Source organism: Notamacropus eugenii, chromosome 5 (genome assembly GCF_028372415.1).
Source record: "Notamacropus eugenii isolate mMacEug1 chromosome 5, mMacEug1.pri_v2, whole genome shotgun sequence".
Lineage (NCBI taxonomy): Eukaryota > Metazoa > Chordata > Mammalia > Diprotodontia > Macropodidae > Notamacropus > Notamacropus eugenii.
In genome coordinates, this window is record NC_092876.1 from 172,452,032 (window position 1) to 172,475,836 (window position 23,805).

At 40.6% G+C, this 23,805-nt stretch overlaps 1 protein-coding gene across 5 annotated transcripts in view; it reads right to left on the reverse strand.

Annotated features, from left to right (window-relative positions):
* Positions 1-1,718: 1,718 nt before the first annotated feature.
* FEZ1 (fasciculation and elongation protein zeta 1) overlaps positions 1,719-23,805 on the reverse strand; it is an 80,127-nt gene continuing 58,040 nt past the window's right edge. For all 5 annotated transcript variants that reach the window (XM_072611472.1, XM_072611470.1, XM_072611469.1 and 2 more), the window contains exons 4-10: positions 18,575-18,661; positions 15,991-16,159; positions 12,271-12,542; positions 11,330-11,410; positions 8,973-9,048; positions 3,737-3,802; positions 1,719-2,075 (exon numbers count right to left, since the gene is read on the reverse strand). In XM_072611472.1, the coding sequence (XP_072467573.1) occupies positions 2,059-2,075; positions 3,737-3,802; positions 8,973-9,048; positions 11,330-11,410; positions 12,271-12,542; positions 15,991-16,159; positions 18,575-18,661 (768 nt within the window). In that variant the 3' untranslated portion in view covers positions 1,719-2,058. The remainder of the gene's footprint in view (positions 2,076-3,736; positions 3,803-8,972; positions 9,049-11,329; positions 11,411-12,270; positions 12,543-15,990; positions 16,160-18,574; positions 18,662-23,805) is intronic.

Genomic DNA, 23,805 nt, shown 5'->3' on the forward strand with positions numbered 1-23,805 from the left:
AGATTGTTTTATTCCACACTTTTTAACAATTTATTGTGCATTGTGCCAGAGATTTTATTCCTGGATCCTTTTAAAATTTGATTTCCTGTGAGTCTCTCCTGTTTTTCTTATTTTATTAATCTCCTCTCTATGGTATCTAGCTTTTTAAAAGTTTTCTTCCTCATACTCTTCTTTATAAATAATTTCCCCACAACCACCCTAAGATACCTAGTCCATTTTAAAGGTGAAGAAACTGAGGCTGCAAGACATTCAGTGACTTGCCTATGGTCATATAACTAGTAAGCTTCAGAGTTGAGCCTCAAACCCAGATCCTCTGATTCCAAATCCAGTCCTCACTGCATAGTACTGTCTTCATTTGCAAAGTCTCAGGGGGAATCAGGAAAGGGTATGGAGCTACTTCTCCAACCTTATGGATGCATCTGGTTCTGCAGGAGGAAAATGGAGAATCTAGCTAGAACTAGCAGGAATTATCCCCTGCTCTACAGTAGTCTGAGGGAAGCAGACAAGGTTTCCTGTTAGGTGACATGTAGAACTGTCATTTTGGGTGATTTTCCAGGACTGCCGTGCTAGGTGACAGATAAGGGTAACCTATGACCTTCTGCTGAGGTTGCTTGATGTAATGTAAACAATGGCTTCTTTGGAGATTATTCTGTGGGAATTGGATGCATACACCTCTTAACCTTAGTCTGGTTGTTGCAGAGATGAGAACTAGAAGTAGTAGAAAGAGCTATCACACAGTGGATTTGGGAAAGACTTTGATATTATCCAACCCAGCTTCTTTGTTTTGCAGATGAGGAAAAGAAAGGTAAAGTGATTTGCCTAAGGTAAAATCAGTGCCACATGTAAAAATAAAACCCAGCTCTCTGGACTCATGTCATTCTGTCTAGAGAACTCTGGTCAGGGAAACTAGATGTATGGAATCAAGATTATGATAAAAGTCAGATGTGCATGTCTGGTAAGAACGTAGGACATACCTGACTAGTCCTTCCCTCCAGCATTCTCCTAACCCAGTAGATGTCATAGGAGGCAAATAGAAGTCAAGAGTTTCTGAAGTTTTAGGACTGAAAGACAGGAGGGAGGAAGCATATAGGAAGGAAACAATATTGAGGAAGCTACTCCTCTAGAGGTGACCCAGGGCACCTAGGAAGTCGTGGGGTCTGCACTGTAAGGGAGATGTAGTGAAGGAGGAAAAGCAGAGTTGATTGTCCATAGTCTTGGCTGACAAGGGATGGCCAGGATATTTGACCTTCACTGTAGAAGACTGTCTATTACCTGTGGCAAACTAAGGAACCAACCAGAAAGTGCTACCATGTTTCATATGCCATCAGCACTTTTTAGTAAAGCAGTCAGATAACAGCCCTCTCCTTTTCCCTGCCTTCTAAATGAGGTACCGAAGAACAGGGTGTGCTGCTCTCCACAGAGTCGCCAAGGAGCAAAATGTTATTGTATGCCACTACTTCTGTAACTCTGTGGCTAACCTAAAACGGTTCACTTCTCTTGCCTCCTTTCCACCATAGATCTTCAATGCCTCACACATGTCTCCCCACTGAATACTGAACACCATATTATATTTTCCTGATTCCTAAATACAGCGTTGGTATCTACCGTCCAGGATGAGGAGCTAATTGTGTGACCTTCCTAAAATGGAGGTCCTAGGATCGAGAGGAGGGGAGAGAAAGATGGAAATCTGAACCATGCCTCAATAAATAAGACAAGCGTTAATTAAATGAGTGTTTATTTCAAAATTAGTCTCGTAGTGTAAGCTGTGTTTTGAGGGCTGGAGCCAGAATACATAGTCAGTGGTAAAAGCATCTGTCTTCCTCCGACCCAGGCAGAGAGGAATAGACGTCACTAGCCCTGCCCCTCATTCATGCATCCAATGATTACTAGGAGTAGAAGCCAACAGCAAAGGATCCCGCGTTTGCTCATGTTTAATCCAGGTTATGCTATACACATTGAAATACACGTCGGAGGTTACATGGTGTCATGCAGTCCCTGCGATGGAATGACTCCCTTGCCCAGCTACCTCCTGCAGCCGGGGTGCTCCGAAGGGCAAGGTTAAGTAGGACAGAGCACTAGAAAAGAGAAGAGGAGAGAGATCAGGACACATGTAACCAGGAACTGTCCAGCTCAAGCTCAGGCTGGCAAACACCAGCCATGAGAACTTCACTCTACACCATCCCAAGCAGAGAACCAGCACTACAACCCATCAGGAGAGAGGTGAAGCCCAGTAGTAGAATCCCAGGGTATGAAAGAACCTCAGGTATAAGATGAACTAAAAGATCTTTGAACAGGGAAATTCCTCTTTGATATCTCACCAACTGTTCTAATGGTTAGGAAGTTTCTTCTAATAATTTTCCTAATAATAGCTGAAACCTGCCTCTCTGTGATTTCTTCGCACTGATCCTAGTTATACCCTATGGGACCAGGTATAATAAATCAAATCAATCTTCCACATGACAGCCCTTCAAATACTTAAAGAAAGCTGTTGTGTCCCCTTGAGTCTTCTCTTCTCCAGCCTAAACATTCTCAGTTCCTCCAGCTGATTCCCCCATAACAGCACAGTCTCCTCCAGTTCCATCAGCATCCTTGTCACCTTCCCCTGATGCTACCCAGCTTGCCAATGTCCTTCCTAAAACAGGGTGCCCAGATGTAACACAATTCTCTAGCTTTGTCCTGATCAGGACAAAATACAACAGGACCATCACCTCCCTCATTCTGTACACTGCCTCTCTTAATGCAATCTAAGATGATGTTAGCTTTTTTTTTCAGCTTCCATGTCAATTGCTCACTTATGTTTGATCCACTAGCCCCTTTCCCCTCCCCTCTCCCTCCTTCTCTTTCACATGGACTTCTACTTTGTCTTTTTACTTTTGTCTCCCATCTTCCACTTGTGAAGTTGATGGTTTAAATCCAAGAGCACAGCTTTACATTTATCCTGATTAAATTTCATCTTATTAGGTTCAATTCAGTCCATTATGCCACTTTGTCACTAACTTTTTGGAACACAGTTCTGACTCTCACCTGCAAATTTAATAATTCGTTGGCTATGAGAGTTCAAAAGAGTTAATGATAAATTTATTTACCGTTTCAGTGAATCAAAGATCAAAAAGAACCTCAAGAGGTCCCCTAGACTATTAACTAACAACTACTCCTAACCCCTGGACAAGTATTAACCACCTTTGCAAGATACCACACCCATAAAACCCATAAAAGGATGCCACAGTTGCCTCAGAAAAGTTGTTCCATTGTCTTACAACCCTTGCAGCAGAAATGTTTCCCTAAATATAAATTAAATTCTTTCCTAGTCTCAACCTAGTCTCACCATGGAAACAGTGTTTCTATGCCTTACTACAGGTTTGCTTTTCCTATGTACTTAAAAATGATTGTGAAAGTCAGCCTCAGCTTTTTTCCCCAAGTTAGAATGTCCTCAGTCTTACAGCCTGTCTGTCCTCTTCTGGCCAATTTCCCCAAGCTGTTTCTTGTTTTATTTACTCTACATTTGGCTTCATTCCTATAATTAAGAGAAGCTGGGATCTATTTCTCAGTTCCGCAGAAGCCTGAATATCTAGAGTAACCTGCTTTGTCTCTGTAAAACCTGTTTATTCAGGACTTTTCTTCTGGCATAGATTCACCTTGCTGAGTTCTAGAGAAACCTCAGATTAGCTTCACGAAGCCATAAAGGGTTCCCAGAGGGACTCTTCTACTCAGGGGGGTATGGGACTATTATTCTTACCTTTTAAAATGTAGTCCGTCAGCAATGTAGGCACCTTCTCATTATCTTCCTTCATGGCAAAGAGAACTAGGAGAGAGGAGATAGAAATGGGGCAGGACGTTGACTTATAGCATGCAGTTCACTTGCTAAGGCCAATTATCCAATCAACAAACTGACCAACCACAGCATGGCTGACAAGTCAGTGATTATGAAAATCCAAGCAGTGTTTAAATACATAAACACCAAAGTTCCAAGATGTTCGTTTTGTCACAAATCAGCTATCCTAAGTTGTTAAAGGAGATGGAAAAGTTTACATAGGAACAAGTAGCTAACACTGAACTTTAAAATGCAAAAATGTACAGTTTCAGAAATGCAAATTCAAAGACCCTTAGGGCACCATCCTCTACTTGGGACTCCAGCACAAATAAATAAGCAAATTGAAACCCAAAGTTAGTGATACAGGGAAACATCCATCCACACAAGCCTGCCAGCATTGTAAATCAGTTTAAGCTTTTCAGAAAGTGATCTGGCAATATATATCAGGAGTTATAAGGGCTCACGTCCTTTGATCCAGTAACCCCACTTTTGGGGAATACACCACAGGAAATAATCCAAAAGAGAAAAAAAATCCACCCAAAGCAACAGTGTTTGTATTATAGGAAAACTGAAGCAGTCTAAGTGGAAAGCAACAAGAGAATGGCTATGCAAACTATGGAAGGAGGAAGGATACACACACACATACACACACACACACACACAATATATATATATTGATCTCACCTACTACATAGCAGTACTATGCTAAGTGCTTTATAGATATGATCTCAATTGATCCTCACAACAACCCTGTGAGGTAGGTGATGTTATTTTGCCCATTTTACAGTTGAAGAAACTGAGGGAAACAGGTCAAGTGACTACCTTAAGGTTCACAACTAGTATCTGAGGTCAGATATGAAGTCAGGTCTCCTTACTCTAGGCCCCACACTTTATCTACTGTACCACCTACTTGCCCCTGTAATGTATTAATACAAATATTATATTACCACTAAATGGCAAGTATGTAAATGGAGATGTGTATGTCAAATAAGTGAAAAAAGCAGAATTATGAAACAGCATATATACATTGATTAAGGTTATGTAAAAAATACACTTGTACATGAACCTCAAATCAAACAATAAACATAATTCCAATACATTCTTTTCCCCATGTTAATAAGCAAGAAAAGTTAGGTACTCAAACCAAGTTTGTAGGTTATGACCAAGCTCTGAATAAGAATAAAACTCTAAATCACTGAATATCTGATCAGCAGGCAACCTTAAAGATTAGACCAATTACTTGAAGTTATTTTTAAAATTCATTTCTCATATTCATTAATAACAGTGAGATTCAACTAAACAAAGGTATTAAGCATCATAGCTAGAAAACAGCACTGTGAGATGACCCTCCCCTCATCCCTCCTTTTTGCAGAGGTGGGAGATCCACAAATGTTAGAAAAACATATTGTACATATTTTCACACTTTTTTCATATATTGATTAACAATGCTGATTTTTCCCCTCTTTTTTTTCCTGTTTTTTAATCTTTAGAAATGCTGTTTGTTATATGAGGTAGATCTCTGGATTTCAGGGCAGGTATATGGGGAAGAGAGAAACACTGGGAAAAATTACAATGATATGAAAAGGACATCAAATAAAAAACATGTTAAAATTATTAAGCATTTACAATCTGCCCAGCACAGAGCTAGATTTAGGAAGATAACAAGAGAAGTCTAAAACAGGGATCTCTCTGAATAAGCTGCTTATAATCTTCTTAAGGACAGAGAACTACTCACAAGAGTGAGATGTTCTAACTGAAGGAATTTTTAGGCCAGTGTTTTGGTAACTTATTTCTGTAGTCTTTAATCAATAAGCAAGCAGCCAAGCACTGTGCAGGCATTGGGATTACAAATGCAAAGGATGAAACAATCCTAACTCTTAAGAAGGTTACATTCTAATGACAGAGACAAACACACATATATATGTATATACAGAATAAATATTAAGAGAACAAACATAAATATAAAGTAGTTAAATACAAAGTTGTCTGGGAGGGAGTGCATTAGGAGTGGGGGGGAGTGTGTGACTGAGGAAGACATGCCATTAAACAAAATATCTTGCAAAGTGTTTTCATAACAAACATGTCACCACAGAAAATCTTTCAGGAAGGTGGCTATATCCAAAAGGGGCAGACAGTGGGTGGAACAGAGGGAACAATAAAAGTGGTGGACTTTCTGCCTCTATTGCTGCATTTTTGCAATCTGTAGCCTCCTCTTTTTTTGCCTAGTTTCAATGTAGGAAAATGAAGCTTAAATCAAGAGGGGAGGGTTGGGGACAAGACCAGAGCCTGTGAGCTAAGTCTACATCTAGTAAGGAGCTTGCTGCCAGTTGGTCGAACTCAGGATTTTTCTTATTTTTTATTACATCAGTTTTGCTGTCTACTGTCAGGTTAGTATTCTATTCAGCTGTGTCTACTGGGAATGCCTATCAAGACAGCATGTGCAGAGTGCATGACAGAAACAAAGTAGATCTCCACTAAACATTTAGACAACAATGATTGTCAGAGCCAACCATCTTAAAACTCTAAATTGAAATGAGTTGTACCATCACAGCACCTGTGTACATCTTCGGCCTCTGGTTCCTTGATTTGATGATGGCAAAGAGGAGATGTTGTTCACAAGTCCACATAAGGGAAGCTGCTCAAAGGAGAGGATCTCACACAATTGGTTCAAATACAAATGCTAGTTATCATTGTTAGCATCATCAAATCAATGTCATTTCATGATCTGTGCCTCTCTAAAAGGGAGAGGGAGAGATTGACCTCAATCGGAGGTGTCAGCTCAGTGTAGCATGCAAAAATCCCTACATTAAAATGTATTTGGGAAATGTTTATAACAAAATAAAGAAAAATACAACATTTGCTGTTGGTGAGTCATGTTAGTCCCACCCAACTCTTCATTATCCCATTTTGGGGCTTTCTTGGCAAAGACACTGCAGCGGTTTGCATTTCCTTCTGTAGTTCATTTTATAGATGAGGAACTGAGGCAAATAGGGTTAAGTGACTTGACCAGGGTCACACAGCTAGTAAGTGTCTGAGGCCATATTTGATCTCAGGAAGATGAGTCTTCCTGATTCTAAATCAAGTCCTCTATCCGTTGGGCCACCTAATTGCCCCACAATACAACACAGATAATGTTAATCTGTGAATCTAAGAGTCTGCAGGGATCTATTTCTATTCGAATTAGCCACCACTATGTTACATGATCCTTAAGCTTCCTTCTAACTCCAGATCCTATAATCTACAAGAGATTTAAACACATAGGCACTTGCTAGAAATACAAATAAACCTATAAAACTTCATCAAAGGCAAGAATTTCTATTCCTAATTATTACTCCTTACTATCTATAATGAATTGATTTCTTCTTCTTTTAAATAATGTTGAAGGTTGAACTATAAATGTTAAGCTCCTGTTGACAGATGTAGTCAGGACTATGTTGGATCCAGATTAGTTAGACTGGCTGGAGAAAGAAGAGGATTGTTAAGTTTTCAGCGTGAGCATTTATTTACACCTTAGAAATTGGCAAGCACCAGAAATCAGGGTTTGAGGTATTGCTTTGTTGATTGTCTAGACTTAAGAAAATGACAGAGAAAAAGTAAATGTGCAGATTAAACCTAAAAAGGCCTCATCTTTCCAGAAAGCCTGTTGTTAAATATTTACCAGCACACCCCTGGGTGTGGTGGAAAGAACATTAAATTGGGAATCCTCTGCAGTTGAATGTAAGATTTAAGGGCATGGGCCTTTTTGTTTTTGTCTGTGTGACTAGTATCCAGCACACAGTAGGTTTTGTTTTTGTTTTCTTTTTTTTTTTTTACTAAATGCTTCTTGGACTGAATTGAGAATTGACCTGGGTTCCAGTGCAATCATCTATATGATATCAGACCTATTAAATAAGGAGGTGGACCAGATTTTCCAATTCAGATTCTATGATTATCCAAATTAGGATAATTTCTAAAAACACAAATGCATACATATATCCTATCCATAAGTTTGCATTTCTGCCTCTTAAAATATTCTCTATGAATACATATGCAGAAGAAAGAGTTCTACTTATTTGACTTTGAAATGAAAATTCCAGATTCTCAAGGACGAGGTGTCTGTTGATTTCTCTCCACTTGAAGATGTTCTGTTTTTCTTCCACATCGGAGCTTCCCTCACACTGGAGCCTCCTGCTTTAGGTCTCCAAACTGATATAATCGGAAACGTTTGGTCACCTTTAGCACTAGGTCCCAGCAGGCATCTTCCTCTGCTGAAGAGACAGCTCCTCTTTTCTTCCTCTCCTCCTGAGAAAGCCCTGGGGTATCCAACCATCACAAAGCTCACTCCCCTCCCACTTTGCTCGCTGCCTCAATAGGGGAGGCAGCCCCGTCGGTGTCATTCTCTGCAGTGCACCGTTGCCAGGGAGATGAAGGCTCTCCAGAATCCACCCAGCCTGTCACAGCATCTCAGCCTTGGGTACTTCTATTCTTAAAAGAGTGGAGCTGGCGTTAGTGGCTAACACCATGGCTTCCCCAACCCCCAACCAAGTCCTTTGGGGGGTTGTAATGTTTGATGTGTATAAATCTATTTTGCCTACAAAAGACTATTTCCACATACTGTTTCCTCCTGCAGCTCAGAATGTTTGTGACTGTTTGAAAGTAGACCGAAAGAGGATGTAGCCATTTACTGAAAAGAAAAATAAAGGCACTTTCTTTCCTTGTCTTCCTTAAGAATGAATCTTTCCTTTCTATTCTTCCCCTGCCCCTCCCCAGACAGCCAGCTCCTCTTCACACTGAGCTCCCTGCCCTTTGCAGGGTAAGGGGTTAGGGAGGAGAGATGGAAAAGCTGATAATGGATCAGCTAAATGCACTTACATACGTGGAACGGACAGTTGGCAAGGGAGAGAATTTTCAGGTACTGAGCCATGGCTTGCTCTGGTCTGAATAAAGGGACTGACTAGAGAAAGTCTTCCCAAGCAAGACTTTTTTTCCCTGTAAGCAATGGATAAAAGCAGCCTTGGGCTCTTCTGATTATCCTAATTTTACACATTCAAGCAGCAGGCTGATGAAGCTTATAAGGAGTACATTCTGACCAGCTGAACACGGATTCCAAGGGATTTCACTTGGGGACTTGGAGGGAGTAGTTAAAAGCAGGGGGTCACAGAGAAGAGACAAAAGAACTTACTGTTTGTCAGCATCTGCAGATCTTCCACTGAGGGAGGTGAGGCCTTCTTTTCATAGGGGATGACTGTGTTCAGATACTGCAAAGGAAATACAGGGGCATTTAAGAGGAGAACCAGGCAGGAGGAAAGAGACCTGAGAAGGGAACTTTTTCAGTCTTCTTAGACAGCCTTAGGACTATTTGTTTCCAGGAACAGGATGCTTTTTTTCTAGATAAGGCTTGGTACTTTGAGAATATGGCATTCTTACCATTGGGTCAAAGAACCAGAGATTTAGAGCTTTGAGGGAAGGGATCTGATGCAGCTTCCTTTTAATGCAGCTTCCTCATTTTATCAATAAAGAAATGGAAATCCGGAGAGATTTAGTGACTTACCCAGCATCACCCAGGTACAGATTCAATCACAGCTAAGATCTGAACCCAAACCCAGCAATAATAAAATGGCAGATCCCTGACAAGTTCATTCCCATCTTCACAGGCCCACCATTTAAGGATGGAAGGCCAACTCATAGCACTATCTTCTCTCCTCCATTTAAAGTCAATACACATTTATACTATATCCAAGACACTTTCCTGGCTATTGGGGATCCCAGATGAAAATGACACAGTGCTTGCCCTTAAGGAGATTATAATCTAGTGGAAAATGTGGCCTGTGATGTAGGTTATATAACACAAAAGAAAATGTACAAAAAGAGGTATGAGAATTAGGGATCACAGGATTATTGGTTTAGAGTTGAAAGGATTCTTAATGCAACCTCCTCATTTTACAGATGAAGAAACTGAGGCTTCAAGAGGTTAAGAGACTGGCTCAGCTAGTAAGTGTTGGTGACCTCTGAACCCAGGTCTTTTTGACTCCATATGAAGCAGCCATCCCTAATCCTCCCAACTTGAGGGGCCTCATGGTAGGGGGGGAGCAGCGTCTAACTGTGCATAGGCAGAGAGGTAGAAGTCTGTCCCAATGGCAGACTTTGTTAAATTAATAATAACTCACATTTCTAAAAAGCTTTAAATTTTGTAAAGCACAGTCCCCCTGGAGGCAATGTAACCATTCTGATCCCTTCTTTACAGATGAGGAAACAGACTTGGAGAGATGAAGTCTTGGGTTCACAGTTATAAAGTTTTTAAAATATGGGAATTAAAACCCAGGTCCTCAGAATCCACAGTGCCTACTGTGTGCTATGGACACTCTAGGCAGCAAACGATTTTAGTTAAATTAGAAAACAGAATAGTTGTCCCAGGTATCTTTATTCCAAGGGTGGGGAACCTGCGCCCTCGAGGTCATATATGACTCTCTAGGTCCTCAAGTGCAGCCGTTTGACTGAATCCAAACTTGTGAAGTCTGTGAAGTTTGGATTCAGTCAAAGGGCCACACTTGAGGACTAGAGGGTCACATGTGGCTTCGAAGTTGCAGGTTCCCCACCCCTGCTTTAGCCATTTAGAAAGTACTAATGCTTTATTTCTGGCTAGGGGCAGTTCTTTATGTTTCTAAGTACAGTATGACAGACAGCTTTTGCTTTCCCTGCCACTGTCTAGATGTGCAACCTTGAGTAAGCCACTTCCCCTCTGTGAACCTGTAAAGGGAAGATTAGGGCAGATCCTTTCTAAAGTTCAACAGTCTCTGATTCCTTTGTCAAAAATGACAGGAAAGCAATGCACAATAATGCCAGGAGTCCTGAGTGTTGGATATGCTCCCTCTGCTGGTTTTTATTGGTGCCTCTACAACAAAACCAGCATCCCAAGTTAATTAATAGCTATGACTGGAAGAGAACTCGAGAAGTCATCTGGTCCATTCTAGACAAATAAGAACTTATTCTAATTTAAAAAAAAAATAAGGCAAGTAAGTTGTTCTAATTTCTAAAAAAAATCAGATAAAAACTTATTCTAATTCTAAAGACAAGAACTTATTCTATTTTTTTTTTAAATCCAATGTCTTGCCTTAGTAACTAGAAAGAGATCTAGGTTGCTCCCCCAGTGGGAAAATGGCCAAATAGAATTGAAAAAGAAATGTGATTTTGAAATTTTAAGTACATCTAGTGTGGGTTGAAGGCCCAGTAGGATCCATGGGAGAGCTACAGAGGACCTCATGTAGTAGAGAATAGATCTGATATGGAATCCAATCTCAGAAAATAGGGATTCTTTGGGTCTAGTCTGGTGGTGCATCAATCACTTTGTAGTTATTTAAGCTGCCTTGACTGCCATTTTATGTGGCACCTATGTTTTGTGACTTTCATCAGTTTTTTAGTAAGGAATATTCTCTTTCTTAAAGGAAAGAGACATGTAGAAATTTTACTGGATCATCTATCACTCTCACCCTTGTTCAGGGAACAAGAAAGGAATCTGGGTGTTAGAGATGATGCTCATACCTGTTTATCAGTTCCTGAGTTGCCAAAGGTCTGCCGAATACCAGTCTGCAGGATGCTGGAGATCCCCTCCATGCTGAAGCGCTGGAAAAGACAAGAAAGGGATTCCAGATGGGTAAAGACTTTTCTGAGCCTTGGAGCTTTCCACCCTCAAGGTTTCTGGGTCCTTCCTGGATTCTAAGAATTATATACATCCACATATTGTTCTGTGGGTCAGTACAGAGTTACAAACCAAGCCTGAGTAGCCCTATGTACTGCAGGAATAACGATTACACCCTCAGAAAGTCAAGTCCCCCCATCTCAGTGGGTACGTGGATACTCTGAACCTGACCTTACTTTCTTTAGATCTCCCAGAAAAGGCAAGGGTATACAAAAAAAAATCAAATGTTTCCATAAAATTTGGTCAGATGGAACAAGGCTCTGCAGGAAAAGGAATGAGGAAACCATTGTTATAGTGTTTGTAGGTGGGCCTTGGCTATTCTGATAGGGAAGCATTGGCCCAAATAATCCTGTTAAGGTCCTGATCAGCCCTTCAGTTCACTGCTCACCTTTGAGATCTCAAGGGGGAATTGAACAGCCTGAGTGGACAAGCCAGGGCTATTAGCTGCCCCAGGGCCAGAGATACAGGATCCTGGAAGAGATCTCTATGTACGCTAAATAGAGGACCTAAGACCCTCATTTTTCTCAAGATTCATTTGTAAAGAACTTTGCATATTACACGTGTTATTCATCTTTGAATGTATAGATGCTGTCTTTTTTACTAGATTGGAAGCCTCTGAGATCAAGGACTATACTTTGTCCTTTCTACCCACAATGCATGAGTGTTTGCCGATAACAAAATTACTGGAAGGTTGAATCAGGACCTGGATTTCTACAGATGAATTTGATGCAGCGAGGGATCTGGCACCCAGTAGTTTTCTCTTTTGCAGGGATTTTTCACCCACCTTGAGGGGCATCTGGTTTCCTTTTTCTATTCGGCTACTCTGCAGGCTCAACCCTTTCTCTTTCCGTCTCTTCTTCATCAGCTCTCTCTGCTCTTTCTGTTTGTTTTGGACCTCAATAAGCACGGTGATAAAGGAATTCTTCACTTCCTTCTCAAACTCCAGCTCGTCGCGCCTGGCAAGCTGTTGTACCAGTTCCTCTGAGTAATCGCGGATAGCACCTTCTACACGGTCCAACAGCTCACTCAGCTCCGACCCTGACATGTGTCTCAGTCCTGTAAGAAAGAAGCCCAATACTATCTACACCTTTCCCCAACCAGCCCTAACCAAGGCTAGATCTAAAGCAGGAGAGCATACTAGAGGATACTACCCTCCGGTTCTTCTATAGAAGACTGTGCCATCATTCATGGAAGGAGGCAATGTGCTGCCCTAGACTTTGAGTCAAGAGGCTGTCACGAATTCAGGCAAGTCTCTGAACCTCTCAGCTTCCTCAACTATAAAATGAGGGTGTTGGATGAGATGACCTCTGAGGCTTCAAATTCTGAGACATTCTAAGTGATAGATCCAGGAACAGAACCTACTCCTGGACCCGCTTCCCAGAGTGATCACCATCCTCAAGAATGTGCATTTTTGCTTGACTTCCTTCAAGTGCTCTATTAAATGCTCACTATGTGTAAGGCACTGGGCTTAGTGACTTTGTGCCTGGAGTAAAAAGCAATACTGTCTCTACCCTCAAGGAGTTTGTATTCTAAGGGGGCAGGAGACAGGAGGTGCAGAGGTGAGACCCAGATTGACACAGACAAGTAAATGCATCATCACTCAAGGGGGAGAACTAACCACTGTGAACATCAGGAAAGGTTGCAGGCAAAAGATGGCATCTCAGCAATGCACTGAAGGAAGACAAAGGTTCTAACAGGCAGAAGTAAGAAGAGAGAGAATTCTAGAGGGAGAGCCTGTGCAAATGCAGGAAAGCTGCTGAAAGCAGCTAACAGTACATTTTAAGAGGATTGTAGAAGTCATAATATGAAATAAGTCTGGAAGGATAGTTCAGAGTCAAATTGTGGAGAGCCTAGAATGCCAGACTAAGATTTTATCTTAGAGAAGATATGGAACCACTGGAGGTTGTTGTTGGTGGTGGTGGTGTAGCATTGTCAGATTTGTGTATTAGGATGATGATTTTGCCAACTAAATTAGAGATGGGTTGTTTCATGTTTATCTGTATCCCATGTGCCTAGTATGTGCCTGGTACATAGTAGGAGCTTAATAAATGCTTATTGATGGACTGGAAACAGGAGAGTCTAGAAAGCAGGAAAACTAATTAGGAGGTTATTGTGGTGGTCCAGATGCAGACCTGCATTCAGGTCATGTCAGTGTGAGTAGAGGGGAATGGATTCAAGAAATAATGGAGAGGTAGAATCTTTGGAGATAGCCTCCTCAACATCACTGACGTCCAGATGAACAACAATCAGGTAAATCTGGCTTAATCCAGACTCCCTATTAAGAAGGAATGAGGGAGAGCTCTTTATTCCCAGACGTTGACCAAGATATAGCCTAACACACAGAACCCACTTGTGTGGTAACCCCTATGACACCCTGAAGCTTTCTTTAAACATAGGTGTGTCTATTTGTGTGTATATGTGTACATACATTATCTACACAACTCTCTAAGATTGTAAGCTGCAGAGAAGATGCTGACCTGTTAAAGTTTCTTCACTTGGCAATTTCCTAGACCAAAGAAATAACCGGACCAGTTTCTCTCTCTCTCTCTCTGACTCTGTCTCTCTTTGTGTCCTTTTCTCTGTCTCTGTCTCTCTCTCTATACACACATATGTATATATGTATACAGATGATGGATACAGATAAATGTATATACACGTGTGTAGATATTTTGTATAGTACACACCTTTAGAGAATTCACAGCATAGGGCCACAGACATCACAGAGAGACTGGTAACATTTATTTTTGCTCTTTTATGAGTTAAAACTCCAAGTGGAGCAAACAATAAAAACCCGGTCAGTAGGTAGCACAAACTCTGCTATCTTCTTACAGAAAAGGGGGCTGGAGAAAGCTAAACTTATTTCCATTTAAGCTTTTTCATTTGTAAAGTTGCTTTTTTGAGTCATTTCCCTACCCCCATTTCCCAATTTGCTTCTTTCTAAATTCATCCTCAGTTTTTATTTTTGAATCTCTTGCTGATCGAGCTCATTTCCCCTGTTTTATCCAGCTATTCTAGGCCCTCATCTGGTCTCCATTTTTGCCATTTAATTATGTATGTCAGCTGCTTCCCGGTGCTTTTACCTTTGCTACAACATTTGAGTGCCTGGGCATTATGCCAGGGGAGCTGGTTCCTGATGCGGCATCACTGCAGACAAAATTATTCTGTTCATGTGAATGGTCTCTCTGTTTGTTATAAGTCTGGCTCCTGGTGATCAGAGCCACTGATTTTAATGTGTTGGGGTTATGTTCCTTCCTCTCTCTGACTTCTGACTTGATGTGAAATATGACATTTGTACTGCTCACCTTTATCAACCAGTCAGTGTCATTGCCTGTTGTGATAATGTTTGCTAGAATGCTTTTTCTTCTCACTCTGACTGTACCAAATCATTTTCATGTACTTGATTTTCCTTCTCTAATTAGTATCTATTCCCATTCCCATATTTGTACTTAACAAAGGACCAAGGAGGGAGGAAGGCAGGGGGTTGGGAGAGAATTTGGAACACAAAATTTTGAAAAATGACTGTTAAACTTTTTTTCACATATAATTGGGAATATATTTAACAAAATAAATAAAAATAATTAAAAACAATAACAACAAGGGATCATAGATTTACAGTCAGAAAGGACATTAGAGGCCATAGAGTCTAACCCCCTCACCTAAGAAACAGGAAACAGACAAACAGGGGTTAAGTGACTTGCCTAACTAGGGTCAATCACTCAGCTAGTAAGCACATGAGGCTGAATTTGAACTCAGGTCTTCCTGACTCCAAGCCCAGCACTCTATCCACTGTGCCAGAAGCTGCCTCACTTGTAATCTACCTTTCTGAATTTGTCTGGCTGTATCATTCTCCAAAAATTGGGGAATTTATTTCCAAACATGTCCTATCCTGCATTTTACATTATTCCATGTTTCATACTTTCTCATGATTCATCCAGACTTTATTTATAACATAATTATGATGTCTCTGCAGTTAGCTTTTCATTATTCATATCTGATACCATTTACCTGAAACTTAGCTGTTTTAAGGCGGTAGCAGGTTCATGCAGTACTTATCACGTTGTTCTACCTAATTTGCTTCTGTAGTCTTATCATGGAATCACAGGATTTAAAGCTGGAAGGAACCTCAGACTCATTTTATGGATGAGAAAAGCAAGAGAGAATTGAAATAAACCTTTGCCCAAGGTCAAATAGATAACAGGTAGCTGAGTCAGATTTTGAATATAGGCCCTCTGACTCCAAACCCACTGTTCTTCTGCTACACTACACTACACTACTCGAGTCACCCTTTGGTTAATTTCCTCTTCCAGTATTCCCCCCCTTCTAATTTGTTTAGTTGCTTTTATTTTTTCAAGTATTTTAGTCTTGGTTTATTTCTTGAAGCAGGGTAAGAAGTTCCTCTCACACCTGGCTTCTGACGCTCCAGATTTCTCCAGGCCTTCCTCTGTACCAACACCCCAGCTTCCTGTACCCCAGGTCCCGGCTCCAACCCACTTGCAGCCTTCACCTTCATAAGACCAGTTGTTATTGAAGGTCTGTGTCAATGCTTGCATCTCTTGTAAGAGGATGGAATCTGCTTGGGATGAAGTTTCCCCTCCATCCTCCTCTTCCAAAACCTCCTCTTCATCCTCAGGGTCTGGGGAGTTCTGCATCATCTCCTCAATCTCTTCAATTACCTAGCAATGAGTTAGAACACAGATAGGGGTTAGTTATCAGGTTGGTGTAGTTGCTGATCCAGCTTTGTACAGCGGGTCATTCTGATCTGAACTTTGATGAGCCCAAGAGATAGTCTGGAATTAATTAGATAGTCTGGAAAATTCACAGAGCATTATCGATGCCTCATATGAAAGAATAATAAAAAGTGCTCCAAGTCTGGAGGGACTTAAATATACCGCTACTTTAACATGAAGTACTTGTCCATTTGGGATAATAATCTCTTCCAAGAAGACCATTTAGGTGAGTGCTTTACTGGAACTACACTGCTCAGGAACCAAGCAGGTCTGCCTGGAAGAGACCATTTACTACAAAGCACTGAGCACTTAATTTCTAATATATTACACACCCAACTTCAGGGCAGGACTCAGTCTATTAGTTCCTGTAATACTTGAAGGAAATGTTCCTGGTGCATCTGAGGGGCTGGAAAACATCTAATGTCAAGAAGGTTATGTGCCCAGATGTAACCTACATGAAGGGAAGCAGGACCAAAACCCTTTCCTGAGCAACTGAAAGTAAAGATAATAGAGCCAGGAAAGATAAATTGGGGCCTTCTGAGTTTAAGTGAAACCTAGGTTCCTGGTCTCAAGTGAGCACTTGATAGGGGAGAGTTTTAACCATGGCTGGTGCTAAGGAAAAGTCCCCCAAGAGATTAAGAAAGGCCCACTTTTTTACATGAACTGTTTATGAATGGAGGAGGAAAGGAAAGTTTCAGAAACCAAGTGAATGGGTCAGCTTTGTAACCAGTGGGCATTGTCTTGTGAAACAGTAAGAGAAACTCAACAGGAGGGGCAAAAAACCAAAGCTTTCATAAGTAAAGCTTTATCTGGCAATTTGTATGTGAAGAGCTAAAATAAATACAAGCTGGACACATACTGCTGCTTTACAGACAAGAAGTAAGGTTCAGAGACGTGATTTATTCACTAAGTCAAAGAAAAGAAACAAGGATTACTTATTCTCACTCATTACTCTAACAATGGACTTCCGTGGCCTAAAAACAATGGAGCTGTTTTTGGTAAACAGTGCTACATTCAGAGTTAAACTGGAAGATCAACTCATATTCCTGTTCAGATCTATAAAAACAGCAGTATTTCTTCTTCAGAGTTGTAACCTAGGATTCCAAAGAGCCTACAGGCAGAAAAATTAAGCACAATTATCTGTGAGCCAGCCACAGAGAACCATCAGGTAGATGTGCATTTCAAAAGTCAAGGTTCAGTGAACCCCAGACATAAGTTTCACTAATAATCCTTCGAGAGAACACAATGACTTAGAGATGAGTTGCTATAGCTAGAATACATAAAGAAATCAATGAGATGTTTTTGAAATGTATCAGAATATGCAGAGAAGGAGACTGGCCTAGAAAAAAGCTAGACACATACAAAGGTATAAAAACTACCTTTTAAAAAATCCCCAGGGGAAAAAAGCCATGCTTTTTCCTAAATTGTTTCTGGTCATTTTTTTCTCCTAGAAGTTACCTAGTCTTTGGTCAATAAAGATCTTGTTTTGGCATCTGATACTGTCACAGTTCCCTTTTCCACTTCTATCATCCTCCATAACCAAATCATAACTTCTGAGGACCTTTCTCCCCTAATAACTATAAATCCCTATTCTCTTTCTTCAACTGGCTCCTATCAGTCCTTATTTTTACCAAGGTAAAGGTAAAGACAACTCCCACCTTTTCTCCATAGTCCCTATGCCTTTCTCTTAAAGGATACCTTCTGGCCTAGCATTTATATCAGACTCTACTTTGAGAAACAATATCCTCTAACGACTCTGGAGGCTAACCATTATCCTCCCTTAGTACTAAATTATGACAACTAAAATATAATTGCTTCAACCAAATATTGAGAAACATGAATATTATTGTCATACACATGAAAGAGACATGTATAATTAAATATGAGAAAATATTAATGCAAAGAAAAACTAATTTGGAATTTGTGTGTTTCTGTTTTCATCTTGGACATGAAGAGCAAATGCCTGATGTCTTTCTGACCTTAGGAGTCCAACGCCCAGAGCAATGGTTTACAGTTCAGAGGACAAAATGAATTAAAGGAAAGTGTCCACCTATTAACAAAGATTGACTCTGAGTCAAGTTTCGATATCATATTTGCGTTTATTAAATGACTCTCAAAGGCTCTTGCAAACTAGATGAGGAAGTTGAGACATGAAGAGATTTAAGCTGCTTGTCCAAGATCCAATTAGCAGGGTTTTAGAGTTAGAAGATTTGACTTTGATCAATTAGAGATTAAAGTCAAATCTTCTAGCTCTGAGGCCCTGCTAGTATCACCAGAGCACAATTTTCCCCTCTGATCTTCTCAAATACAGCAAGTTTCTCTCAAAAATAAGACGACCAGAGGAACCTGGTTAGAGTGTACCTGATCCGCTGTGAGTAGAGGTTCCTCGTTAATACCAGAGTCATTTTCACTCTTTTCATTGAATTCTTCCTCTTCCTTCTCATGGATCTGAAAGAATAAACCCAAATAGAATTCTGATGGGTCATTAGAGGTGCATGTTTTCCCATTTGGTCTTTACAACTAACTAAATCGGGAAGTCTTTCTCTAATTTAATAGGGGACACTAAATATCTGCTGCTTCATTAAAATCCAAATGCACTCCACCCCCATCACGCAGCATGTATGGCTGAGTTTACTCAAAAAGAGAGGGGGAGAGGGCAGTGTGTGGCCAGGGCCATTCTGATAAAGAAGATGGATAGTTTTTCTTCTGACCACAGACAGTTTCTTCTTGGGTGATGATCTGTGGCTATCTGATTCCTCTCCCATCACAAAACTCGAAGCCGTATTAAAACTTCAAAACTATAAACTGAAAATTTTAGGCCTGCATTTTAGAGCCCAAAGTGTCTTCACGAAGTGAACAATGCTGCAACTGTCTCCTACATCAACTACTTACCTTTCTGAGTAGTTCTGATCTCAGAGTTTCTCACACAGATTTCATTTTTATTAGTATTTTTAAAGGAAAATGGGGGAAAGGAAGGAATTGCCTCAGTCCAAATACTCCTGTTTGAGACTGCACTGACCCACCATAGCTTTCCTGGATTTCCTGGGTTGTAGGTGTGGTGTCATGACAGAAGAAGCATGTAATGAATCTACATGGGATAAGTCACTGAGTAACCCAGTACCATCAAATGAAGGTCAAATTAAGCTAAAAATAAAATAACATTTTAAAGCTCATTTAATCTATTTGTTCTGGGTCTCTGGGATCACATAATCCTAAGAAAACTCACAGCACCTCAATGTGCTGTGGCTTGCGTTGGACATCAGAACACAGCTCAACTGAAAAAGAGCTACTCTAGGTGAACAAATATTCATCAATGGCCAACATATTTCTCAGAGGTACACTCTATACTATTTCTAATTTGATCCAAAGAGAATTTCTTAAGTGCCTACTATGTGTAGCCTGTATAGTGCCTACTATGTGTACATTGTACTATGTGATGGAGATCAAAAGACAGAATGAAAAAGTTACTGACTTCAAGGAGCCAGTATTTTACTACTTCAAGGAGTTCCTCGTCTTATTTCCAAATAGTAACCAGGATGAGTCACTAGAATTCCTGAGGAAGAGAAGAAGCAGTGCTCCTGGCCACAATTTAGCCACAGCACAGCAGCCTCCAATCTGTATACTCATAGCCTCTTTGGAATATCTGCTCCAATCCAATTATTTAAGCCATCACCTTCCTCAACTACATAAACTGTTCAGACTTTGACAATTACGTTCTCTTAAAAATCTGTCCCAAGCAGCATTCTTTAAAAGTCTTTTCACACTAGGCATGAAACCAACTCAGGTGGCACTTGACCCTTGCAGCTTTAGATTTGGTGAGCTGCTCCTCTGGCTCTTCCAAGGACTTAGATTTTTCCCATCCAACCTGGAACTACTTTACCTTTCCCTTTTATTCCATAATTCTATGCAAGAAATATTCCTTAATACCAAATTCAAATTCAACTCCCACTTCTCCCCCTTTTCTTATGGAGTCATTTCAGCTCCCCAGAGCCTTAATCCACATTACTAGTCCCTCTTTGGGGATGAGACCAGAAAGGAACACTCCTACACAATGACTCTCCATATAGCACAACTAATCGGCAAGCAGAAATTAAAATTGATAGTGCAAGGGACCTGCCAAACTAATAGCACAGCAGAATAATTTCAGACCAAGTGAACCTACTATTTGTCTCTCATCACACTTTCTGACATTTTTGGATGACACCTATCACTTGTCAAGGCCTAAATTGAGCATCTGGCACTGTATGGCACCTCTAATCTTCTAAAAGCCACACCCATATATCCTGAGGATTGCTTAGACTCCCATAATGCCCCATAATTGAGATTCATGTAAATCCAGGGCCAGCTCATATGAATGAAAATAAATAGTTTTTGCCTTAAACACTATTAGTACTAAGCATGGCTAACAGGCAGGACAGTGAGACTGTAGGCCAATTTTGAGTAGCTGAGATGGAAGTAGCACGGAACCAGATGGTGACATCTATTTCTGCTGTTTAACCCATATGTTCCTCTCTCTGCCAGCTCCACCACCTGTGTTAGCTTCTTGGTTACAGCAGTTCTCCATCAAGCAGAACAACACTCCTCAGGACCAGGACTTGCTTAGAACTGTATTCACATGGTAGAGCTTTCCTGGGGCCAGAAAGTCCTGCGGCGAAAGCTGGACCCGTGCTGGGAAGTACAGTTTGATTCTCATATCCCTGTGACAGCATCTGCGGTTCTGTATGCTGAAAAACCTTTGGCAAAAAATCTATAAATAATTGCAATGTTTACATTTTCTTAAATGTGGCCAATTACAGTGACTTTACATAATTGCCTACTAATGATGTAGCTTTTAAATATGCTGCTTCCCTTCCTAAGGTGCTCTCTCTGTGCTTCTGCATTTCCTGCTGCAGGCAGGGAGGGAGCTTCTCAGGTTGGGTCCTACTTGTGGTTTACAAGTTAATGTACTTGGGGCTATGCAGCAAGTCTCTCAGACACAAACAAGGTCTGCCAGGATTGATCTGCAAGGTTTGAGGAAAGAGATTGGGAAAATCAATTAGGACTCTGAAAGGTTTTCCTTCAGGCATTGTGTTTTTAAATGCAGGGGATAGGATTTACGTAGACTTCTCTCTAGAACATGGATTCCTTTTCTTAACATCCAGACTCCCCTTCTGCTGTGTTCTATCACTTCTCAACCAGCCCTGGGTCTTGTTCCTGTATTCCCTATGGTTCTACCTTAGTCCTGCCCGGATACTCCTCCAATTCTAACCTGGCTCTCATTCCCTTGCTCTCTCTACCCTGCCTTGGACTACCTCCTTGGCTTCCACTTTGCTTCTGCTCTCACCTCACTCCTTATCAGCGAGCCCATTAACTCCTCATAGATTCCAGCAGTTTTCCTGGACCCCTGAGGCAATTTCTTTTACAGAAGGTATAAAGTTGGGAAATGGGATGATTCCAGTATATGACCACATGCTTCACGTGTAAAAATATGGCTTCTGACGTGCCTTGAATTGGATTATTATTTCAGTGTATTAAAAGGGTCATGGGGAATCCTTCTGGTCTCACCTGTGCTACCCAAAAATAGGTCACAGGAACTAGTCTAATATGTGGTTACAGACCAGAAAAACATTCAGGCAAAGCCAAGAGTTTGTGTTTATTTCTGCATTGTATATACTGTCAGACTTGATTGATGTGTTATTTAGTTTTGTCAAACTATGTTTTGTTTTCTATTTCTTTTTGTAACTTCTTTGTTACAAAGGATAGAGGGATAAAAGGCTAATATGAGAAATGAAAATGATGTTAAAATAGAAAAGTAATAAAAAACATTTTTAAGACTTTGCATTTCTCTTTGGGATGAGAGGAGTCTTGCAAGTTGTTTCCACAATGCCCAAAGTCAAAAGAATTGGAAATAAACTATTGTCTTTCAAGGAGAATCATTCATACTCTTCTAAGTCATGCCTTCCCAGAGCTGAGTCAGACTGTTTCAGTCAGAATTTTCTCCCTTCTTGATTTGTCTAGGAGAGTTTCATTTGGGCTGTGGAACTTTGAAGATGTGGAGTTGAATGCAAATTTCAATACACGGTAACAGTACCAATGGTTCTGACGTTTGCTAATACCTGGTGTACAATGGCAAATAAAATCATCTGGGACAGAGTTCTTGTGTTCAAAAAATAGGTATGTTAAACAAATTTATTTTTTAAAGTATTCAAGTTCACTCCATTAATAAAACGGACTCATCCCTATAGCACATTTAGCCTTTTACACAAAATTTCCTTTCCCCTATATCATTACCACAAATAGCAGGTCCCTTGGTACATCCCTCTTCTAAGTTAAAAAAAAAAATACAATTCTTATCTTCAGGTAAAAGTGTCAGAGGTGACAAAAGAAAGCTACCAGGCAGCTATTCAACCCAAGATCTATTTTTTATCTTGTGTCAATTAAGAAACAGCCCATGAAGGAGCAATGTGGTCTTTCTCTTGCTGATGACTGATCCAGAATACCTGAGGAGAGTGAGCCAGGAAATACTGTCCTGTCCTAGCAGAATGGAACACCAGAGGGAGGGGCCTTAATGATCACCACTTTCTAGACTTGATCTTACTCTCCTCACCTCTGCCCCCTTCCCCCAACCTCAGCCCTACAGCTCAGTTGATTGCTCAGGTCCCAGAAGAAGACAAAAGATATTTTGATTTGCCTTTTGGTCAGCCTCTACCTGCTATTAAACAGGAGTCAGAGATAACCAAGTAATGAAGAAGAAAGAGGGCAGCCTTTCCTTTATAATACATGGAAGGGATTTTGTGTGGGTCTCAAGTTCATTTTTCTCAGGGTCATTCCATTCACCCTGAAATGTGAACACTCCTGAGGGAAATCTGCAAATGAGGATAAATTAGAGTTCTTTTGAAGAGCCGTCTTGTGTCTCCTTGAGTCTGACCTAAAGCAGAATTTGCCTTAGCACTAGGATGGATTTGATTTTAATTCCAGAAAACAAATTTACATTATACCCCTCTAAGCGCCTTCACATATAGGACTTGTTTTTGGCACCAGGCAGCTAAAGAACCCAAGTTATCTTTACATCTTCTCTAAAGACACTAAAAAAATTAGAGCCTAGAGGAAAAAAAACAAGCAGCTCAAGAGTCACACAAAGAGTTCCTTCTTGAGACAGAACCTAGTATTTAATCCCTGGGATGTTTACCAAACAGGTTAATAAGGATCTAGAAGTATGGAAACCATTGATCCAGAGCAGTTACGATTCCCTCACCCCAGGATGAACAAATAACTTTTCTGAGGCCTAGGGTTTCTTGTGTCATTCTGAATTTCAGGAGTTAAGCAAATTTCATTTTTTTCCAATTACGTTTAGCTGGGGTATGGTGGAAGGAAGAAGGAATGCCTGAGTCAGAGTCAGAATACCTGCTGAGTTTGAGGGTTTGAGGCCTGGATATCCCATGTACTATCTGCGCAAGCTTAGTTACGTCATTTAACCTCACTAAATCTCTGTTCCTTCACCCATATTATAGGGAATAATAATACACTATCTCAGGAGATTGAGGTGTGGAAAGGACCTTTGTAAACTAGAAAGCAAGATATAAATCAGATCTATTCTGGTTGCTGGTTGAGCA